Genomic DNA, 19,834 nt, shown 5'->3' on the forward strand with positions numbered 1-19,834 from the left:
CCCTGCACGCCAGGCCGACACTCTACCGCTGAGCCAACCGGCCAGGGCTTAGATTTTTCTAAATGTCTAGTACCGTTAAACCTGCACAGAGATTCTGTGAGCTAAGTCTACATCTTATCATGAGATTGCTTCAATTCTTTATTTCTTTATTATTTTGATATTAGTGTTAGTGACCTCAGTGCCAGCATGCCAGTGTCTGTGTCCTATCTTCCATTATGGCCTGTGACCTCACAGAAATTGCTTTACTTTACAGAACTTCATGGGACTGTTCTAAGGATTGAGTGAGATTATGCAGATAAAAGCTTAAAATTGTGCCCTGTGCACACTAATAGCTTAGTGTTAGTTATTCGTATGCTGAAGACCTTTCTCATCAAACATTCTTTACCTATCACCAACCTTTACAATCTTATCAATGAAAGGTTTTTTATTTTTATTGTTTGTTTATTTGCTTTTCATAAATGAAAAAAGTCCATTTAAAAGCTGCAACCTCCAGTCAGCTGGACAATCCAAGAGTTAGGCTTAAAATATAACACAGTATGGATTTAATTCCATTTTTAAATCCTTTCCCAAAAGATATATAAGAACTAAACAAATATCACCAAAACTGTAGAATAACTTTCTAGGGAAAAGAGAAAATAGCTTTCCTGGAATATAGAATCAGAATTTTTCCAGAAGGAAAGAAAAAATCAGATTACCCTGCTATAAATGAAAGCATGGCCAGGAAGAGGCTGAAAGCCCACTCCATCCTTCTGCTGCTGTCTGGGTGTGGCCCTCCGCTGCCTTTTAGCACCTGACAGTCTCCTCATGACTGGGCGTGACCCTCCACTGCTGCTCGTCATAGGACAGCCTCTTCATGGTTGCGTCTTTGTCAGGATGCAGAGTAGATGTCACCACCCTGAGAACAAGACGTGAACAACTAAGCACAGATTGAGGTTAAGTCAGAATATCCTTTTAGTATAACTCAGTCTTGCCAAAACAAAACCACCGCTCGATTTTTTATCTAGAGAAAGAATTTTCTCTTACTTGAAAATTTACATCGACCTCCAAATTTTGTAAATGCAAAAGGTGAGGATCTCTGCAGTAATAAATATCTCACAAAGATATAGGTGTCTTCATATCTGATATTACTGGTAGTGCAGGTTAACGCTATCTCTGCAGGCTGATCTATAACAGGTGCAATGAGCCTTCCTGTGGCCATCTTATGTGATCAGTCGCTGTGGGGTAGGAGGCCCAGTGAATTAGATAGAGTAGAAAAGGTTTCCAGTACAAGTTATTGTCCTCATGCTACCTTTATTTTATACATGAATAGTGGATGTAAATGGGAACCAGAAGTTCAACTTCCTAAAAATGTTTTAGAGTCTCCACAAAGACATTTATACTCTGAAGTCTTTTGTAAGCATCTCATTCTAAACTCTATTTTTAAAATAATGATAGTGATAAACAATAGTTGCTTGGAATTGAACATTTAAATTTCTCATGTCAGAGAGGTTTAGACCCTTTGGCCCAGCGCCCATAGTAACAAACAGTAAGAACAGTGACTTTCCCTGAGGACCTCGTGTGCTCTCTGGAAGCTCCTAGTTGTCCTCTGGGCAGCTCTGTGAAGTAGGAGTGACTTCCTTGTCTCCTAAAGGAAGATTCTGAGTCATGAAGGGACAGGGCAGAGATTTGAAATACCAGAGCCCCAACACACAATTGATATTTTCTGCCTTCCAAAATGGGACAGAACAAATGAACTCCAAAAATCCTACCCAAATTCAAAGAGTATTTTTGTCTCATTTATTACCAATATCTTTCAAGGGTAATATGGATCTGTCTTCAGAGGATAAAACAAACACAATGATTTAGAATTCTCATAGCTGGATCTAATAACTTTATTGATAGTTCCACAACTCTCTTTTTTTTTCCTCTTCAGCTTTATTGAAGTATAACTGACAAATAAAATTGTAATATATTTAAAGTGTACCTATGGTGATTTGATAGATATTGTGAAATAAGTCTTTACATAAGAACTAATTAACACAGCCATTACCTCAGATAACTCCCCTTTTGGGGTGAGAACATTTAAGTTTCACCCTCTTAGCAGATATTAATTATATATTACAATGTTATGAACTGCAGCCACCATGTTTCACATTCCCTCCTCCAATCTTATTCATCGTACAGCTGGGAGTTTGTACCCAGTTACCAGCCTCTCCCTAGTTCTGCCACCCACTCTGCCCCTACCCGCCCCCTGTCACTGGTAACCCCTTCTTTACTCTCTAATTTACTTAACATATTGCCCTCAAGGTTCGCGTTACTGTAAATTGCACTATTTGGGGTTTTTTTTATGCCTAAATAATGTTCCATTTTATATATATATATATATTACACCCATATCTTGGCTGGTGTGAATAAATAATGCTGTAATAAACATGGGAGTGCAGATATCCCTTTGATTTCCTTTTTCATTTCCTTTGAATATATATATTTCAGAAATGAGATTTCTGATTTTTAAAATTTAATTATTAAAATTAAAAAAATTTTAAGATTTTATTCATTTTAGAGAGAGAGAGAGATGAGGGGAGGAGCAGGAAGCACCAACTCCAATATGTGCCTTGACCAGGTATGCCCAGGGCTTTGAATTGACAACCTTAGACTTCCAGATCAATGCTTTATCCACTGTGCCACCACAGGTCAAAAAATTTTTTTTTTAATTTTATTATTAAATTTAAAATTTTTTAACTTTTTTGATGAATTCCACACTGTTTCCCATAGTGGCAGCACCAACTTTCATTCCCACCAACAGTGCCCATGGGTTCCGTTTCCCTTTCTCCACATCATCACCAACAGATGTCATTTCTTGTCTTCTTGATAACCTTCCTAACAGGTGTGAGGTGATCTCTCACTGTGATTTCAATTTGCATTTCCCTGATGATTAATGACGCTGAGAATCTTTTCATGTACCCTCTGGCCATTTAAATGTCTTCTTTGGGAAAATGTCTATTCAGAACCTTTGACTTCTTGTTTTTCTATTGCCAAGTTCGATTTAATTTTCCTCCATTTATAGTACTCCATTTTATTCCTAATAATGTTATTTGATGTATCTTTCTAATAATACCACAATTTTGTGACTTTTGTTTTCTTTTCCAGGCTATTCCAGGTATTTCAGAGAAGGAAAAGGCTGGTGAGTAGATATATGGTTGTGTTTTCCTTCCTATCGCTTTTAGAATAAATTTCATCTTCATGTAGACAGTTCATTAAATATCCAAATATATAAATCACATCACTCTCTTGACAAATATAGTCGAGTTGCTGAAAAATAAATTGTGTTGCTCAAAATGTAAGAAAACAAATGTGTTTCTTAAATATAGCTCTTCATCATGTTAGAATGTGTGCTTCTTGTAGCCTTCCTACAAGTTGTAATGACAACCACAACTTTTACTTGGGGGAAAGAATGAAATGTTGTTCAGTATACTGGAGAATGGTCTTTGGAAATAGGTTGTTAATATTTATCAAGATTTAATTTTTAATTAAAAGTAACATGTTTAATAAAAAATGTACTTACTTAAAGCTGATGCTATACCATCAAAAATATAATTGTACAGCAATATGAATAATTATTGGGAAAAATTATACTATTTTTCCATGTCTGCGCCTTCATTATAACTATTTAACAATATTATGAAAAAATGGTAAGGACAATGAGAAACACAGAATACCAAAAATTAAGAGTTGAACTGATGGGATTATATGCTTTTAAGAAATCTGTTGGTCTCCCTCAATATTGTTTTATGTTTTCTGTGTAATAACAATAGTTTTTTAAAGTACAGATTAAAAGTTTACTCCCAAACTTGAAGCCCATCACTTAGTTCTTAGACATTTATGATTTTTAAGAGCTGTATTACTGGTTTATTGTATCTAAAAGAAGATGTCACGATTTCAATTGATTGTATAGTGAAGCACTGGCGTTTGTCTGATATGGTTTTCATACAAGGATGTTCCCTTTCTAGTTCAGTGATCTTATTTTTGTTGCTAGTTTTCACACAAATGTTTTTATGGTCTATCCTGCCATGGCTAAAGGTTTCTCTCGATGTTAGGCTGTTCCTGATGTCTTTACTGTAATATGTTGAAAGTAACCACTCAGAATAGAAGGAAAATATTGAACTGGCATCACGTATTGGTTAGTTCAAGAGGAAAATGTTCTATTTAACAATGCAGTGGTATTATATGGTTGTGACATTCTCTATAATTCCCAAGATAAACTACAATTCAAACCAAGTATATTAGGGGGTAAATTTGTCATCTTGTTCCAGAATACCAGCATAGTCTTTCATACCCCAAGGAGGAAATTAGGATGTAAATTCTTGGCTGGTAAGGAAAGGGAAAAGGGATGGAAATGCCATTACTTGAGAGGCTGGGGAGCCAACGAGTTCTCTTCGTTCAGGGAAGTTAAATGATTTCAGATTGATAGGGAGAAGCGCTTCATTTTATCAAGCTTCTCAGATATTTTAAAAGTATTTTTTATTACAACAAGAAACAAATTAAAGAGGGTATAAATATAATGCAATAACCACTTTTTATCATAAGCCTGAAAGTTTTCCTCCCCAAGAACAATAACCACAAAAAAGTTCATTGTCATTCTTTACTTAATATCTCTTTAGGTCATTTCTATACTGCTAGGGCACACAGAGGAAGTGTTAATAAGTGTCATTTACAGAGGTTCCACGAGATAATCTGTGAAGCATAGACTCTCTGATTGACATCTGTGACCTACCTAGGTCTTAGGTACCTGGATGCTCTACTTGAGATGCTTAACCCAGGATGGAATGATTTGAGCAGAACCTGGCTTCTATATATTAAAACATTAGAATGATTTGAATTTACTCCAGAATGAATTTTAATTTAGATTTCTTGAGAATGTGCTGATTTGTTTAGGAGGAAATACAATTTTGTTTGATTATATAAATACAAGAAAATTATATATATATATATTTCTAAAAATCAGTGAATTTGTGTCAAAATAAAGGCTTATGTTTGAATATTTAATTAATAATGGTAACAGATTTAACAATTTAAAAGAGAATATGAGACTTATTTCAAAAGTTTTAAAGGACCATAGCAGTCTAAGCAATCTAATTCTTGTATTCTTATACTTTATTATGCCCTATTTAAAATATTTAAAACATTTGGGTATTTTATATGCAAATGTAAATCTTTTTATTCCTGTCTTTATGAATCTCTATTTTTAAGCTCTGTTATACAGAGGAACCGCAATCGAGACAAAAGAACCACTCAAGCTGGGGGTTAATTGAGCTCTTAAATATGGTTAAGCATCATACCTGTCACTAAGGCCTGTCACTTTTTTCTGTCTTGCTAAACGGATGTAGCCTATTGTCCCTTATTAAGAAATCTTATTTTTAATATGTGAGTGCCCATTCCAGCCAACTGGAACCCACTTCACTAAGCTTTGTGAAGCTCTAAACAGTATAATCGGGTTACACTCCATTAATAATTCTTGAATTGCAGTTGTATGATTGTCTCTGTGTGTCCTTTAAGTGGACATCTTCTTTTTCTTTAATTTTAATTATTTTTATTTATTCATTTTAAAGAGAGGATAGAAAAAGAGAGAAGGGGTAGGGGAGGAGCAGGAAGCATCAAATTCCATATGTGCCTTGACCAGGCAAGCCAGGGGTTTCAAACTGGTGGCCTCAGCGTTCCAGGTTGATGCTTTATCCACTGCGCCACCACAGGTCAGCCTAAGTCGACATCTTCTATTCTGATCCATGTTGCTATGTAAACTAAGTTTAGTGAAATCTATTTTGCTGCTTGTCTCCCACCTTGTGATTGCAAAGAAACTCCAGGGGGAAACAATTATGAAACAACTTTTCACTGGTTTATTCATTCCACTAACACTTATTGAACAGCAACACATAGTAGGCATCATATTAGGTTCCATCCAGAAAGCAATTATAACAAAGCAACATCCTTACCCTGAAGGACCTCAAACTATAATTGAGAATATTCTGTTAGGCTAAGAGCCTCCCTTACTTCTTCTCAACAGGAATTCCTCAACCCAACTTATTCAGAAAGCTTCCTGGGACAATAATCAAATAAAAAAATATTGTTTTCAGGAAACTGTAACAGAATGGGCATTCTCAGGATCTGAAATAGAATACAATTTATTTGTTTTTTAAAAAATCGTAACTAACCACACAAGTATCAATATATTCAACACATAATATTTCAAATAACTTCTGTTACTCCACTAGAGTCTGTATGCCCCTAAAGACTGGTCCCAATGTCATTGCTATATTCTTCAGCACATCTGCTTTCTATCTGTGTGGCCTTGAGCAAGTTACTTAAGCTTCTCATTTTCTCATTTCTTGAGTATAAATAAAGAAGCTGTCATGCTTTTGTTGTAAGGCAACAATGCTTGGCACAAAGCAGTTCCTACAAAATAGTAGCTTTTTTTTTTTAATAATTGTTTGTGCTTATAATCACTATGTGTACAAGCCAAATAGAAGCTAGCTGTATTACTACTGTCCATGATGCTCCAAGAGTCCTTAAACATTTGCTCAGGGCACTAATTAACAACTAAACAGCTGTTCATGTGAAAGAAAGAGATTACTTTCTCCATAAATTTCTGAGTGAATTAATCCGGATGGAAGTTATCACAGTATAGACAAAACTGATCATATTTACCCTCTCAATAGAAATTTCTGTCTGTTATAGACTGAAATTCTCTCTTGTAAACAGATCATCTTTGATTTCCACAAAGAGTAGTCCCTTTAAAAGGTGTAACTTGTGTGCTATTTTCCCGTGACTTCCTATATCCCGAGTCCCTAAGGGAGCTGGACTCCCTCACCTGCTGCACACAACCCTACCTTCTCATCATCTCCCGTCTACTCTCCCTGCCACTGCTTCAGTTCAGCCCTCCACTGCCCGCTGGACTTTCACCACACTGTCCAGACAGCTTCCCAGCCCGCACCTAGCTTTACATCAGTCCACTCTCTACACTGCCACCAGAGCCATCTTTGAAAATCACAACCTGAGAATATAAATTCCTGCTTCAACAGGTTCTTTGTCTTCCTACAGGGTAAGGTCACGCTTTCTTGCTTGACATTTGTAATCCGGCTACAGTATCATTTATTGTACTGGATATGTCTTTGCCCCTCAGATCCACACCCAACCCTACTTCTCCCCGCTCTGAGCCCTGGAGGCTGATGCCGGCAAAATCGAAGAGCTGCTCTCCTTTCTGTCTTCCCATTGTATATACTAATGAGGAGTCCGAGCGGGAGACAGAGGGTAGGGGACCAGTGGGGCCTCCTGAGGAGTCACTCCTGCCTTCTCCTAGAGGACCCTTTCCACACAAGTTTCTAGGATCTGACAACCGTTCTCTCTTTTTGCCCTTGTGGTCTCCATGCACCCTTTACAAGTAGTTCTGAGACTAAACTTCCTCAATTTATCCAAGGTGGCATCTGTTTTCTGCTAGGGCTTGCTTGTATACCTACTGATGTTTTCTTTTTATTTCTTTGTGTCTATGTATTCGCTTCTTCGTTATATATACTTCAGCCATCACCTCCAGCCACAGAACCCCTCTTAATTCCATTTTACTACTTCTGCCTAGATCCTGCAACTGCCTTTTTTAAAAAAATAAATAAATGATAGGTAGATGTAGAGGGAGAGATGGTTTTTCAGGAAAAAGCATAAAGATGTGCACCATGTTTCTCTTCATCATAAAGGAATTCAGTTTCGTATCATTCAGTCACGTAGGGAAGAGCAATAGCTACCTTATGATTTAGAATGTGTTCTTCATTGCACAGAAGCATGTAACTTAGAAAATTAACATTGCGTTTTGGTCACTAAAATGTGATTCTGGCATATTTGAAACGTAATAAAATGGAGTATTATGAAATCTCTCATTCTAAAATTAAATCACATGGAAAACAGACTGTGCTATCATTAGCCAAATATGGTAAATATTCATTTTTGTCCTGTCTGTCTTGAAAATTCTACTTGTTTTATTAGCCCTAACACTACTTCCTCCTTAGTTAATTATTTCCCAGACAGTTTAGTCATTGATTATACTGTGTTTCTAGAAAACTCTATATGTTTTTCTATTTTAGTCCTATTAACGGGCTTCACTGAGCATCTTTTTCTCTGAGCCATGAGCTTTTCTAGGTCAAGATTATTGTCTTTACATGTCTTGTAATTAAAACAATTACTAGCTTATAGTAGGTGTTCTGAAAAGATACGGTAATGAACAAATTGTAATCGCAACGATGGTTTGGCTTTGATCTTAAATGATTTAGGTTCAATAGAGTTCTATAACCTCAACCCACCCCCTTCTTCCTCCATTTGTCCTGCTGCTTTCACAACCGCCAAATATCTCAACCAGATAATTAATTAATGGTGTTCTTTGGAGTTGTATCCATACAAATATGTAAAAGGCAGCATTGAGAAAGAAGACTTTAAACTCTGCCTTTGGTTGCATTTCTTAGTCATTTTTCTTAGAATGTTTGTTCTCCTGCGTTGAGGTTATTTGGTTGGCCAGAAAATGTTAAAAATTCTGATAGTGAATGATTACAGCCTGAAAAACTTGTGAAAGATAGCTTTCAGAAGTATACAGCAATTCGCAGTCTCTCTAAACTTTGTGTTGTGGCTTGGTAAGGCAGAACATAAAAATCAAGCCCTTCTTTGTGACAAACATGTAAGGGGAAAAACCAGGGATTTCATAATTTCATTACGGAAGCCTTGTAAACATACTAAATAACAAAGTCCAGATGTGGTGCCCTTTGTTATTAATTTTTTTGGTTGCCTTTGATCATTGAGAAGGGAAATTCAGATGACAAAAAAGAAACCTAAATTGCAAAGATATTCTCCCTTTTTCAATCAGATTATCATTGCTTCAATTCCGAGGATTACCCATGCAATCTACTGCACTCAAAGCCATGTTCCAATACTTGCAGACCCAAAAGGATTTGATTTTTTAAAAAACTGCTCTATTTCTGACGTATCCTTTGATAGAATCTTCCCTGCATTATGCTTCCATTTTAGTATGAATCAACTCAGTTTAATACCATCTCATGCACTGACTGTAAGTAAGCACCTGAAAAACAGAATTTGGTTTCATTCGACTCTGTACTCCCAATGCCTGGCATTATTGTAGTTGCTTGATGTTTGGGAAAATAACGAATAAATAAGATCTTTTAAAATTCAGAAAATGCTTTGCACTACACTCATAATATTCCCACAGCTCACGTAGAATTTTATCACTCTATGCTAAGTAAAGCACTTTCTGTAACAGCACAGACCCCAGCTGTTTTATAGGGTTCGGCAGGATCTGAAAATTGTCTTTATCGAGGCTGGCTGGCCTTTGGCCAACATTCCAAGTTCTTTATTCCCTTTCACTCTCAGAAAATGAATTTCATTATTTTTATACTAATGGCTTATAAATACTCACTTGCTGCACTTTTCTTAGTATATGGTCTCTGCTTGCCTGCTTTTTTATAAGGAAGGAATTTAGGGTATGCCTGCACACAACCTCTCGTTTTTTTTCTGAAACCTAATGTAAACTAATGCATGAAAAGTTGTCTGTGGTTGACTGGGCTGTTGAGAGGAAACATATTAGCTTTCAGGTATCAAGGAATTCATGAAAAATATAAGTAAGCTATTCTTCAACGGCAAAAATCTTGAATTCATAGGGTATTTTTCAATATGGATAACTTTCTAAATATTTTTCTTACCATTCTTATTGGTATCTTTTGTTTATTACCAAATACGTAAATCAAGTCTACTGTATCACCAAAACCAATTAAACATATTTCCTTTTCTTCTCAATCATATGACGAGCAACACAGGTACATGATAATTTCTCTTTTAACAAGTTCCAATTCAAACGTTGCCTCTTACACGGGGAGTGATCCTTCCAGGTCTCTATCACTAATGGTGGCTGTACCTTCCTGTGGCATTTAGTGATTCCCACAATGTATTTCTGTTTATGAACTATCTTCCTCATCAGGCTGTGATGTGAAAAAGGCCTTTTCATAAATTGTCTTTTCTCCAGGAAGATCAATAAAAAAGGTCAATGTCAATTAAAATACTGACATATTTTATGCTCCTTAAAGGCATAAAGCTTTCATTTCCTCTTTCTCACCCACACCCAGTGTAGAATCTTGCACAGAGCAGATGCTCAAGAAATGGTTTGGAATCAACCCATTTCTTTGACACACCAGACAGCTCATGCAGGCTCCTCGTGAATCTCCAGTTTTACTCTGACCATAACTTTTCCCAGGATTTGACAGATTGCAGGTTTCTTCCTCCAAACAGTCAGATGCACATTTCGTTCCCTCTATCTTTTGAAAGAATGACTGCTAGCAGTATGAAGAGGTGACTATGAACTACCCGTACAGGCTAATGAGGCAGTTTTGCATTTCAGTATTTTAACTGATATTGACCTTTTTTATTGATAAAAAAATTAATTTGTCATTTCAATCTTCTTGGAGAAAACACAATTAATGAAAAGGACTTTTTGATCAGTTGCATTTACAAATCAATAGAAGAACTTTTGTTTAGTTTGAAAATTATGTCTGATCATTTCTTAGATGCCTTCAAATATTTATTTACCTTAATAAAGTTCCCAGTGTGGTCTACAGTTCAGTTACTTTTATTAATAATGAATAGAAACACATATATTCAACTGACAAGATAATAGTACATTGATTTAATTTCTTTGGGGAGGTACATATAACAAAGTATTACTTAGATCTGTCTGAGTAAGACATGCCCTAATCACACCCTTTATTGGTTTAAAGGATTTTCATTTGTTTCTCCATAAGCAAGAGCCTGAGATCCATATCTTTTCCAGATTGATCCTTCAACATTTTTATTACAGAATTAAGGTATGATTTTAAGCTATAGTTTATCAAAATGGAAAATCCAAAGCAGTCATCATCAGCCGTAACAAATGAACCAATGCCCAAGAAAAGGCCGGTCTTGTACAGGCTGAACAGAAAGCCAGTCTGATTATTGCAGAAGAGCTGATCTTGGATTTAAGAAGCTATGTTGTCCTGACTACCGTATCCAGGTAGGAAGGTCTCACAGAGTTCCACAGTGATGTTTAAACAAAATCAAAAAGCCCTCACTTACCAACCACATTGGTGTTTTGTTTTTTGTTTTTGTTTTTAAATTTTTCCAACCATTGCACTTTCCCAGAAAACATACTCCAATGACTCCAAACTGTTAATATGATAAACTTCTCATATAAATGTTCAATCAATTCTTTCTCCTGGATTTCAGAAAATAGATAAATGGAGGGTGACAGTACAGTTCATCACTTCTTGAATTTACCTACCTTTTTAAGTCTATGCTCTTCTTGGATAATATTTAGCCAAATATTTTCCCTGCTGTGATTTCTTGAAAGGCAGACATTTTCTCTGCACCCATGTAATGCAACCTCTTAGGAAGTTTTTGACTTAATGTTTGTCTGATGAATGTTCGAACAGATTCGAACTGTAAGCATTTCCTCTGTGCCTGCACTTTTCTAAGCACTTTGTAGATATGAATTCATTTAATCTTCTAACAACTCTATAAAGTAGGTGGTACTCTTTTCTACATTATAGAGATGAGGAACCTGAGACTCAGGATGGTTTCCTGAAATACCCAAAGACATATTGTGGCCAAGGCAGGATTCAACACAAGCAACTCAGTCTAGAATGCATGCTCTTAACCAACTATGTTGCATGTAGTGGTTAAATGCCAAGACTCCTCAGGCTGATCAATAAATGTTTCCATAATCTGATTTTAGCCTTCTTTTCCAACCTTATTTCCCAGCCACCCCTAGCATATACTTTCCTCTCTAGTCATGGGTGCAAACCTCACTTTTCTCTTGAATTTGCTTCTGCATAATTTAAACTGAATTTGCTCTTTCAGTTTCCTTTGCAGAAATTGATTTCCTCAACCCCCAAGGTCTCCTTTGAGTCTCACCTTCACTGTGAAGTCTTCTGATTTCTTGCTTATATGAATTTCATGCTTTTGGAGATGATACATCTACAGCAGAGGTCAGGAACATTTTTGGCTGAGAGAGCCATGAACGCCACATATTTTAAAATGTAATTCCATGAGAGCCATACAACGACCCGTGTACGTTACACATTATCCAATAAAAATTTGGTGTTGTCCCAGAGGAGAGCTGTGATTGGCTCCAGCCACCCGCAACCATGAACATGAGCGGTAGGAAATGAATGGATTGTAATACATGAGAATGTTTTATATTTTTAACGTTATTATTTTTTTAATTAAAGATTTGTCTGTGAGCCAGATGCAGCTATCAAAAGAGCCACATCTGGCTCGCGAGCCATAGGTTCTTGACCCCTGATCTACAGCATATATAGTCTGCACTGGTCATTTTCATACTTGATAACATGTAGATTGTCATCATCCATTGAATGTTTTATTTGTCTTGACTTTTAAGCATCTTTTTAAAAAGTCACTTAGCACAATGCTGTGAACTTAAAAATGTTTAACTAACACTTTATTTTTTAAAGAAATTTTAATTTACAGAAAAACTAAGTGGAAAGTACCACTCAAACTATATGACAGTTGCTTAAAGGCAAAATCACGGCCATAGTAGAAAGATTAGGGGTTACCAGGAGTTGGGGAAAGGGAGTCATGACTCAGTGGAGCACAGAAGATTTTAGGGAAGGGAAACTGTTCCATGTGATATTATAACAGTACAGCATGTAGCCTTTTCAGATTCTCTTTTCACTTAGCAATATGGATTTAAAGTTCCTCCGTGATAGCTCATTTTCTTTTAGCACTGAAAAATACTCAATTGTATGAAAATACCTTAATTAAAGGAACTTATTTAATATATTTTTAATGTACAAACTTTTTAAAAACATTAATCATAATATATACTGCAATGAACTTTTATCTTTTCTTTCTTAGCCATTGATTTTCATGACTTCATTTCTCTCCTTTTGAATTTCTTCAAGCTCCCAAAAGAAAAATACTACTACCAAATACATGATCAATAGCTATTATTTATTGCGTACCTACCATGTAGTCTCATAGAAGAGAGCTAGATGCTTCCTCTATATTAACTGTAGTACACACTAAGCTACTCAGAACATGAATCACTTTTGCTCCAAAACTGATGCATCATGGACCTCTTCATGCCTAGTGCCACCATTTCTCCCAACTCCAAGTGTTCTAATAAAAATAGGATCGAAAATTTTAAGCTGTCATAATTCATATAATTTATGGGTCTACATATTTATATCTTTATGTCTTTGTTCCTGAAACTTACTGTCCCCAAAGTATTCTTCTGCTATTTTTTTCTCCAAATCACACTGTTTATTCAAGGATTCGCTTAAATGCCATTTTTTACATGAAGCCTTCTGAAATTGCTCAGCTTTTCCTTTGAATCAGACAGATCATCGCTCATCTTATCTTCTTCCCTGAAAAAAGCAGTCTTTGAGCCCTGTGACACCCTATCCTAACTTATGGCCAAAGCCAACTGGACTGACTTGACTCAAGGCTAGAAAATACATTGGCTGGCAAGTGGTCTTGGTCTTATCTATCTATCTATCATCTATCTATCATCTATCTATTTCTAGCTCTCTTATATAAATTATCAGCCAGATGATGTGTTGTAGAACTGTGTGCTTGAAACCTATATAATTTTGTTAACCAGTGTCACCCCAATAAATTCAATAAGAAGGAAAAATGTAAATAAATAAATAATGAGCCAGAAGGACTCTCTCAATCAGCAACAAGAATATCAGCTGAAAGTTCACATCAACTGTAAGAAGTCACAGTAGAAACCATTTTGCAAAAAGGAGCAAGAAAATGGAGCAGTTGAGTCAACACAGATATTAAATAACAATAATTAATACTGTAAAACCAAGAGGGAAGCACATAAACAAACAAACAGGGTTGAGACAGTAAATGTATTTTTATTTTTTTTTTATTTTTTATTTTTTTTAAATTTTATTTATTCATTTTAGAGAGGAGAGAGAGAGACAGAGAGGGAGAGAGAGAGAGACAGAGAGAGAAGGTGGGGAGGAGCTGGAAGCATCAACTCCCATATGTGCCTTGGCCAGGCAAGCCCAGGGTTTTGAACCGGCGACCTCAGCATTTCCAGGTCGACGCTTTATCCACTGCGCCACCACAGGTCAGGCAGTAAATGTATTTTTAAAATTAACTATCTTTAAGAGAAAAATATTGGAATTCTACTAGACTTACCTGTATTCTATAACTTAATGGTTTTTAATTAAAAATAAAGTCACATGTATGAGATATGGGGGCATTTTCATGAGGTTTTTCCTCTAAGATGTCTAATGGCTGCATTCCAGCTGCAATGATGGAAACAGGATGTTTCACCCATGAATTTCAAAGACCAATCAGGTGACCCAAAGTGGACGTAAGCATTTTGTATTTTCTGACTTAAGAACAGCAGAAAGCTGTATTATTTTAGTTATTGTGTCATGAAACATTCATTATTATGTATATTTCTGAACATCAAATTTGGGGACTTCTAAAAAAAAATACAAGTCATCTAGGTCTAACTTGTGACCCTGACTCTGAGATGGCACTCATCATTCTCAACTAATCAGGAGCCATTTCCCAGATGGCCCATGACAGCAGAACATAAACAGAGCAGTGACCCTTCGTCCTCACGTACTGGGGGCATCCTGGGCTTTCTGTGATGTGGACATGGGGACTGTGAAAAAGACACATGAGAAATGTCTTTCCAAATGGAGATATTCCAGCACATACACAAATATCTTCAGGCGTTCCCAAAGCACTCCCATCTAGAACGTAAGCCAGCTTTTAAAAAACAACGGCAAATTACAGATATGAAGACATTTTCCTAAAGGAAAAAATATATAACTTTTCAGCAAAGTAGGTTTAGTTAGATTACAGATAAAAGTTAGAAGGAAGTCATAGTTGCCTTTTATTTTTTCCTGGTAGAACCTAAGTGAGCCAAGCTAGCAGCGCTGATGCATAGAAAGAATTCCACATCTGGAAAATCTTTGCTCCATCTGTGGTAGGTTTTCAGCCTCTTGCTCTTTCTCTACCATTTCCCATGACTTCAGCTTACCTCCCTTTTGTTTTCTTTGGTGAAATTGTTTAACCCTTAGGGGTTTTGTGGTTTTATTTTGTTTTGTTTTGTTTTTACAAGAAAGAAGAGTAAGGGAATACTTCACAATGCTAGCCTTACTTATATTTCTATACATGTCTACATAAGTAATATAAACAATAAAAATATAAATATGTGATCAAGTCTATGGAATTATATAGTTTAAATACTTTAGGTAAATATAATGCTTTTATTTTTATTATAATGGTTTAACCTTAGTCTTAATTTTCTAATATGAGAGGTTTATTTAGTCTCAAATAATGGAAGTTAATATTACATAACACATAGAAATAGTTACATATTTATATGAGTACACATTGATATCATTTGTAATATAACTAAGAATAATATTTACTACTGAATCTTTTTCTCACTGAATCCCTTTCTAAGCCTTAAATATGTATGTGGCATGGCTTTTGATATTTGCATTTTCTTTTCTTATCTGTCCTTTCATTTCTCTTGGGAATCTCAGCAAACCCAAGATATGTGTACACAATCCCCAGCCCTACCCATTCAGCCAGGCTCCTCACCTCATTCTCAACTGCCTATGAGACTCCTCGCGGGAATGCTCACACTCTCCACACCCTCACTTTCTACCTCGGTAGCTTTGCTGATGACTGTTGCCTCTTTGAAGCTTTCCAGGCCCTCCACTAGTCTAAATTCAGCCCTTTTCCCCAGAACACTCAATACAGTATTTAAAGTTCTCATGAGTTTTTTATCCTTTCATGCACTTTATTATGATATTTAAGGCTTGTTTTCCCTATTATTTAATAAAATCTATGTCTGGTTTAGCTCTGAATGTCTTGCACATAAGGACATGCAATAATTTTTTAATTGAAAGAAAATGACATTTTAATTGAAAATAAAGTCATATCCTTTTAATGCAATGTTTGTTAAAATGTGCCTCATAATTTTCTAGAATATTTGTTTAAAAATTCAGATTCCTGAATGCTTGTAGGCCTCCTGAATCAAAATCCTTAAGGCTAAGTATCTTAAATATAATATGCTGTCCATGGAGTTATCCGCACTAAAAGTTGAAGATCACTGGTTAATGTCAATCAGAGTTTCCCATTTATTCTTCCTCCACATGCATAAAATTTCAATATGTACTTCAAAGTCTGTACTGCATAACAAGATTCTAGGGTTTCAGAAAAATTATCATGACACTGAATGGCTAACAAAAGGTCGTATTTTATGACAAACATAATCAGAAATATTTTTGAATATCTATTTTTACCAAATAATGTGCTGGGCTTACAAAACTATCTACCCTTAGAGAGCTATAGGATGAGAGAGAAGATACATTCATAGTAAAAGTTTATTGAAGAAGCAAAGTAATCACATATTTGTCATTAGCCAGCCCAATCATATCTAATCAACTAAAGATGACAACATTTTAAAGCAGTGAAAATAATTTCATATACAGACTTGATAGGGAGAGAAAAAAAAGGTAGAGATTAGACAACGAGAACTTGAATGTCCCACCACTTGACACTCAGTAAGTAGATGTTTATTTGGACCAGGTCCTTGTTTTATATATAAAGTTCTCTACAGTTCTACCTTCTCATCTCCCAGGGTTAACTAGGGTGACTTAAGACAGTAAAATGGCAGAAGGGCAGAATGCCTTAGGACAGTGGTAGTCAACCTGGTCGCTACCACCCACTAGTGGGCATTCCAGCTTTCATGGTGGGTGGTAGTGGAGCAACCAAAGTATAAATAAAAAGATAGGCCCTGGCCGGTTGGCTCAGCGGTAGAGCATCGGCCTGGCGTGCGGGGGACCCGGGTTCAATTCCCAGCCAGGGCACATAGGAGAGGCGCCCATTTGCTTCTCCACCCCCCCTCCTTCCTCTCTGTCTCTCTCTTCCCCTCCCGCAGCCAAGGCTCCATTGGAGCAAAGATGGCCCGGGCGCTGGGGATGGCTCCTTGGCCTCTGCCCCAGGTGCTGGAGTGGCTCTGGTTGTGGCAGAGCGACGCCCCGGAGGGGCAGAGCATCGCCCCCTGGTGGGCAGAGCATCGCCCCTGGTGGGCGTGCTGGGTGGATCCCGGTCGGGCGCATGCGGGAGTCTATCTGACTGTCTCTCCCCGTTTCCAGCTTCAGAAAAATACAAAAAATACAAAAAATTTAAAAATAAAAATAAATAAATAAAAAGATAGATTTAACTATATTAAGTTGTTTTATAAAGATTTATTCTGCCAAACTTAACGAAAATCCAACATAAAGTACTTGGTAAGTAATTATTATTATATGCTTTAACTTGCTATAACTCTGCTTTATAAATTTTATAAAGTAAAGTTACTTCCCTACTTTATAAATCACCATTACTGTGGAACCGGTGGGTGGTTAGAAAGTTTTACTACTGACAGTGGGCAGTAGGTATAAAAAGGTTGACTACCCCTGCCTTAAGGAAAAAGGCATTCCTAATTTGCAATTTTGTAATCCTAAAAACAGCCTAAGTGACAGTAAAAAATTACAACCATATATTTCTGCAAACAGGTCTAAATGTTATCATTCTTTAGTAAGGCTACAATCTTTATCTCGTTCTCAGGGGAATGTATTATTCTTGCTCTAGGTTAATCTGAGTCCAGCCAAATGTCAGCCCATCCAATTCTCTTCTTCAACCTCTTTCTCTCCCACTTCCTCTCCCCTCTACTCGACAGTTGAGGGTCAGTGATAAAGGGGAAAGGAACTGGGAACAAATAATGTTGATATGTGCTCCTTTTTCTGCATCTTCTGATTAGCTGTCTCAGGATATCCTTGTTCTATCTAGACCTTGAGAATGCTTCCAGCATGCTGAGCAACATAAGTGATAAAAGCTAAGTTGTAAGGTGCTGGAGATTCTAGAAATTTAGTTGAGAGTGGTCACCTAAATGGAGCAGTACAGTGAAGATCTGCAGGAAAAGAAAGCCTTAAAAAACTGAAAATGAAGATCTGAGATGTTTCTAGGCAAGGAAAACGATGTTGGCAAAGTCAGGACAGTGGGAATGCACAAGGCGTGGTGATGCAATTGTGTAGCGGGCCAGCTGGAGCGCGGGGTTTGTGTTTGGAAGGAGAGAAGACTGGGAAAATGGGATGGGTCCAGACTCCAACAGGCCTTGGAGAATGATTATAATTTTTGCTATGAATAATAAATCTTATTAAATTAATCAGTGGTTATTATCCCAGCTGCAAAGATCTAGACATCATTTTTTTTAAAAACTTTTTATTTAGTGGCCCTGGCCAGTTGGCTCAGTGGTAGAGTGTCGGCCTGGCGTACAGGAGTCCTGGGTTCGATTCCTGGCCAGGGCACACAGGAGAAGCGCCCATCTGCTTCTCCACTCCTCCCCCTCTCCTTCTTCTCTGTCTCTCTCTTCTCCTCCTGCGGCCAAGGCTCCATTGGAGCAAAGTTGGCCCGGGCGCTGAGGATGGCTCTATGGCCTCTGCCTCAGGTGCTAGAATGGCTCTGGTTACAACAGAGCGATGCCCCAGATGGGCAGAGCATCGCCCCCTGGTGGGCATGCCGGGTGGATCCCGGTCGGGCGCATGCGGGAGTCTGCCTGACTGCCTCCCCGTTTCCAACTTCAGAAAAATACAAAAAAAAAAAAAAGAAAGAAAGAAAAATTTTAAACTTTTTATTTAGTAGTAAAGGAAACCATCACAGGGTTTTTTTTTTCTATTTCTAACTTTCAGTATTAACAATATTATGTTGAACCCCCACACAAATAATAAATAGCAAGACATATACAAATACCTACAATTGTTTAATTCAGAGGTTAATTTAAAAATTCACAAAACTGTTTTATCTTTCCATCTAAACACAAGGAACTTAAACTATTAACCACTGAAATACTAGAGCAATCGTCCTCTCTAGATATTTTATACACCTACTTAGAGCAGATGGTTTCCTAAACTCCTTATGGTGACTGATTTTTTTTTCTCTCTCTCCTTGACACATACCATTTAAAAGCATGATGAAACCAGATTATTAGAAAAACAAAATGGGGGGAAAAACAGAAACCATTCAAAAATGAAAGCCAAAGTGTTTTATCATTAGATTCAACAGACATAAAATTACCCCATTAAACTATGTTTTATAACAATATTCTAAATGATTCCTTTTCATTTCTGTGCTCATCTCTGACCATCCACGTAGACCTCAACCAGTCAATGGCCACACGTTGAACTGTCTCAAAGATCAAGGAGCCCAAGCCAATAATGACTGTGAGGAAACTGGAGGTGACCCTCAAGCTTCCAAACTTAGGTACACAGTGCTGGCAGCGGCTTTCTTTGATTGCCGCCACATTTCTTACATCGATTACTAAGGATTTTCCCGCATTTAAAAAAGATAGAATTTGCCTGACCTGTGGTGGCGCAGTGGATAAAAGCGTCAACCTGGAAATGCTGAGGTTGCCGGTTCGAAACCCTGGGCTTGCCTGGTCAAGGCACATATGGGAGTTGATGCCTCCAGCTCCTCCCCCCTCTCTCTCTGTCCTCTCTCTCCTCTCTAAAATGAATAAATCTTAAAAAAAAAAAAAAAAAAAAAAAAAAAGATAGAATTTGCCAAAAAGAAGCACTTGCTGAAAATCTTCCCTGTTCCTCGCCATCTGCTTTGTGTCCTCAGGCAGGAGTATGCCTGACCTTTACTGCAGATGTCCTCTTTCAGGGGAAACTTGCAAACTGTCACTTCCCATACAAGTTTGATTTGTGCAAACGAATCCTGATGTTCTATCTCC

The 19,834-nt window shown here is 37.0% G+C and overlaps 1 protein-coding gene across 1 annotated transcript in view; it reads left to right on the forward strand.

Annotated features, from left to right (window-relative positions):
- Positions 1–19,834, forward strand: part of DLC1 (DLC1 Rho GTPase activating protein) — a 368,734-nt gene that overhangs the window by 161,406 nt on the left and 187,494 nt on the right. Inside the window, exon 5 of the mRNA XM_066236537.1 lies at positions 3,130–3,163. Coding sequence (XP_066092634.1) covers positions 3,130–3,163 — 34 coding nt within the window. The remainder of the gene's footprint in view (positions 1–3,129; positions 3,164–19,834) is intronic.

Source organism: Saccopteryx bilineata, chromosome 6 (genome assembly GCF_036850765.1).
Source record: "Saccopteryx bilineata isolate mSacBil1 chromosome 6, mSacBil1_pri_phased_curated, whole genome shotgun sequence".
In the NCBI taxonomy this organism is placed as follows: Eukaryota; Metazoa; Chordata; class Mammalia; order Chiroptera; family Emballonuridae; genus Saccopteryx; species Saccopteryx bilineata.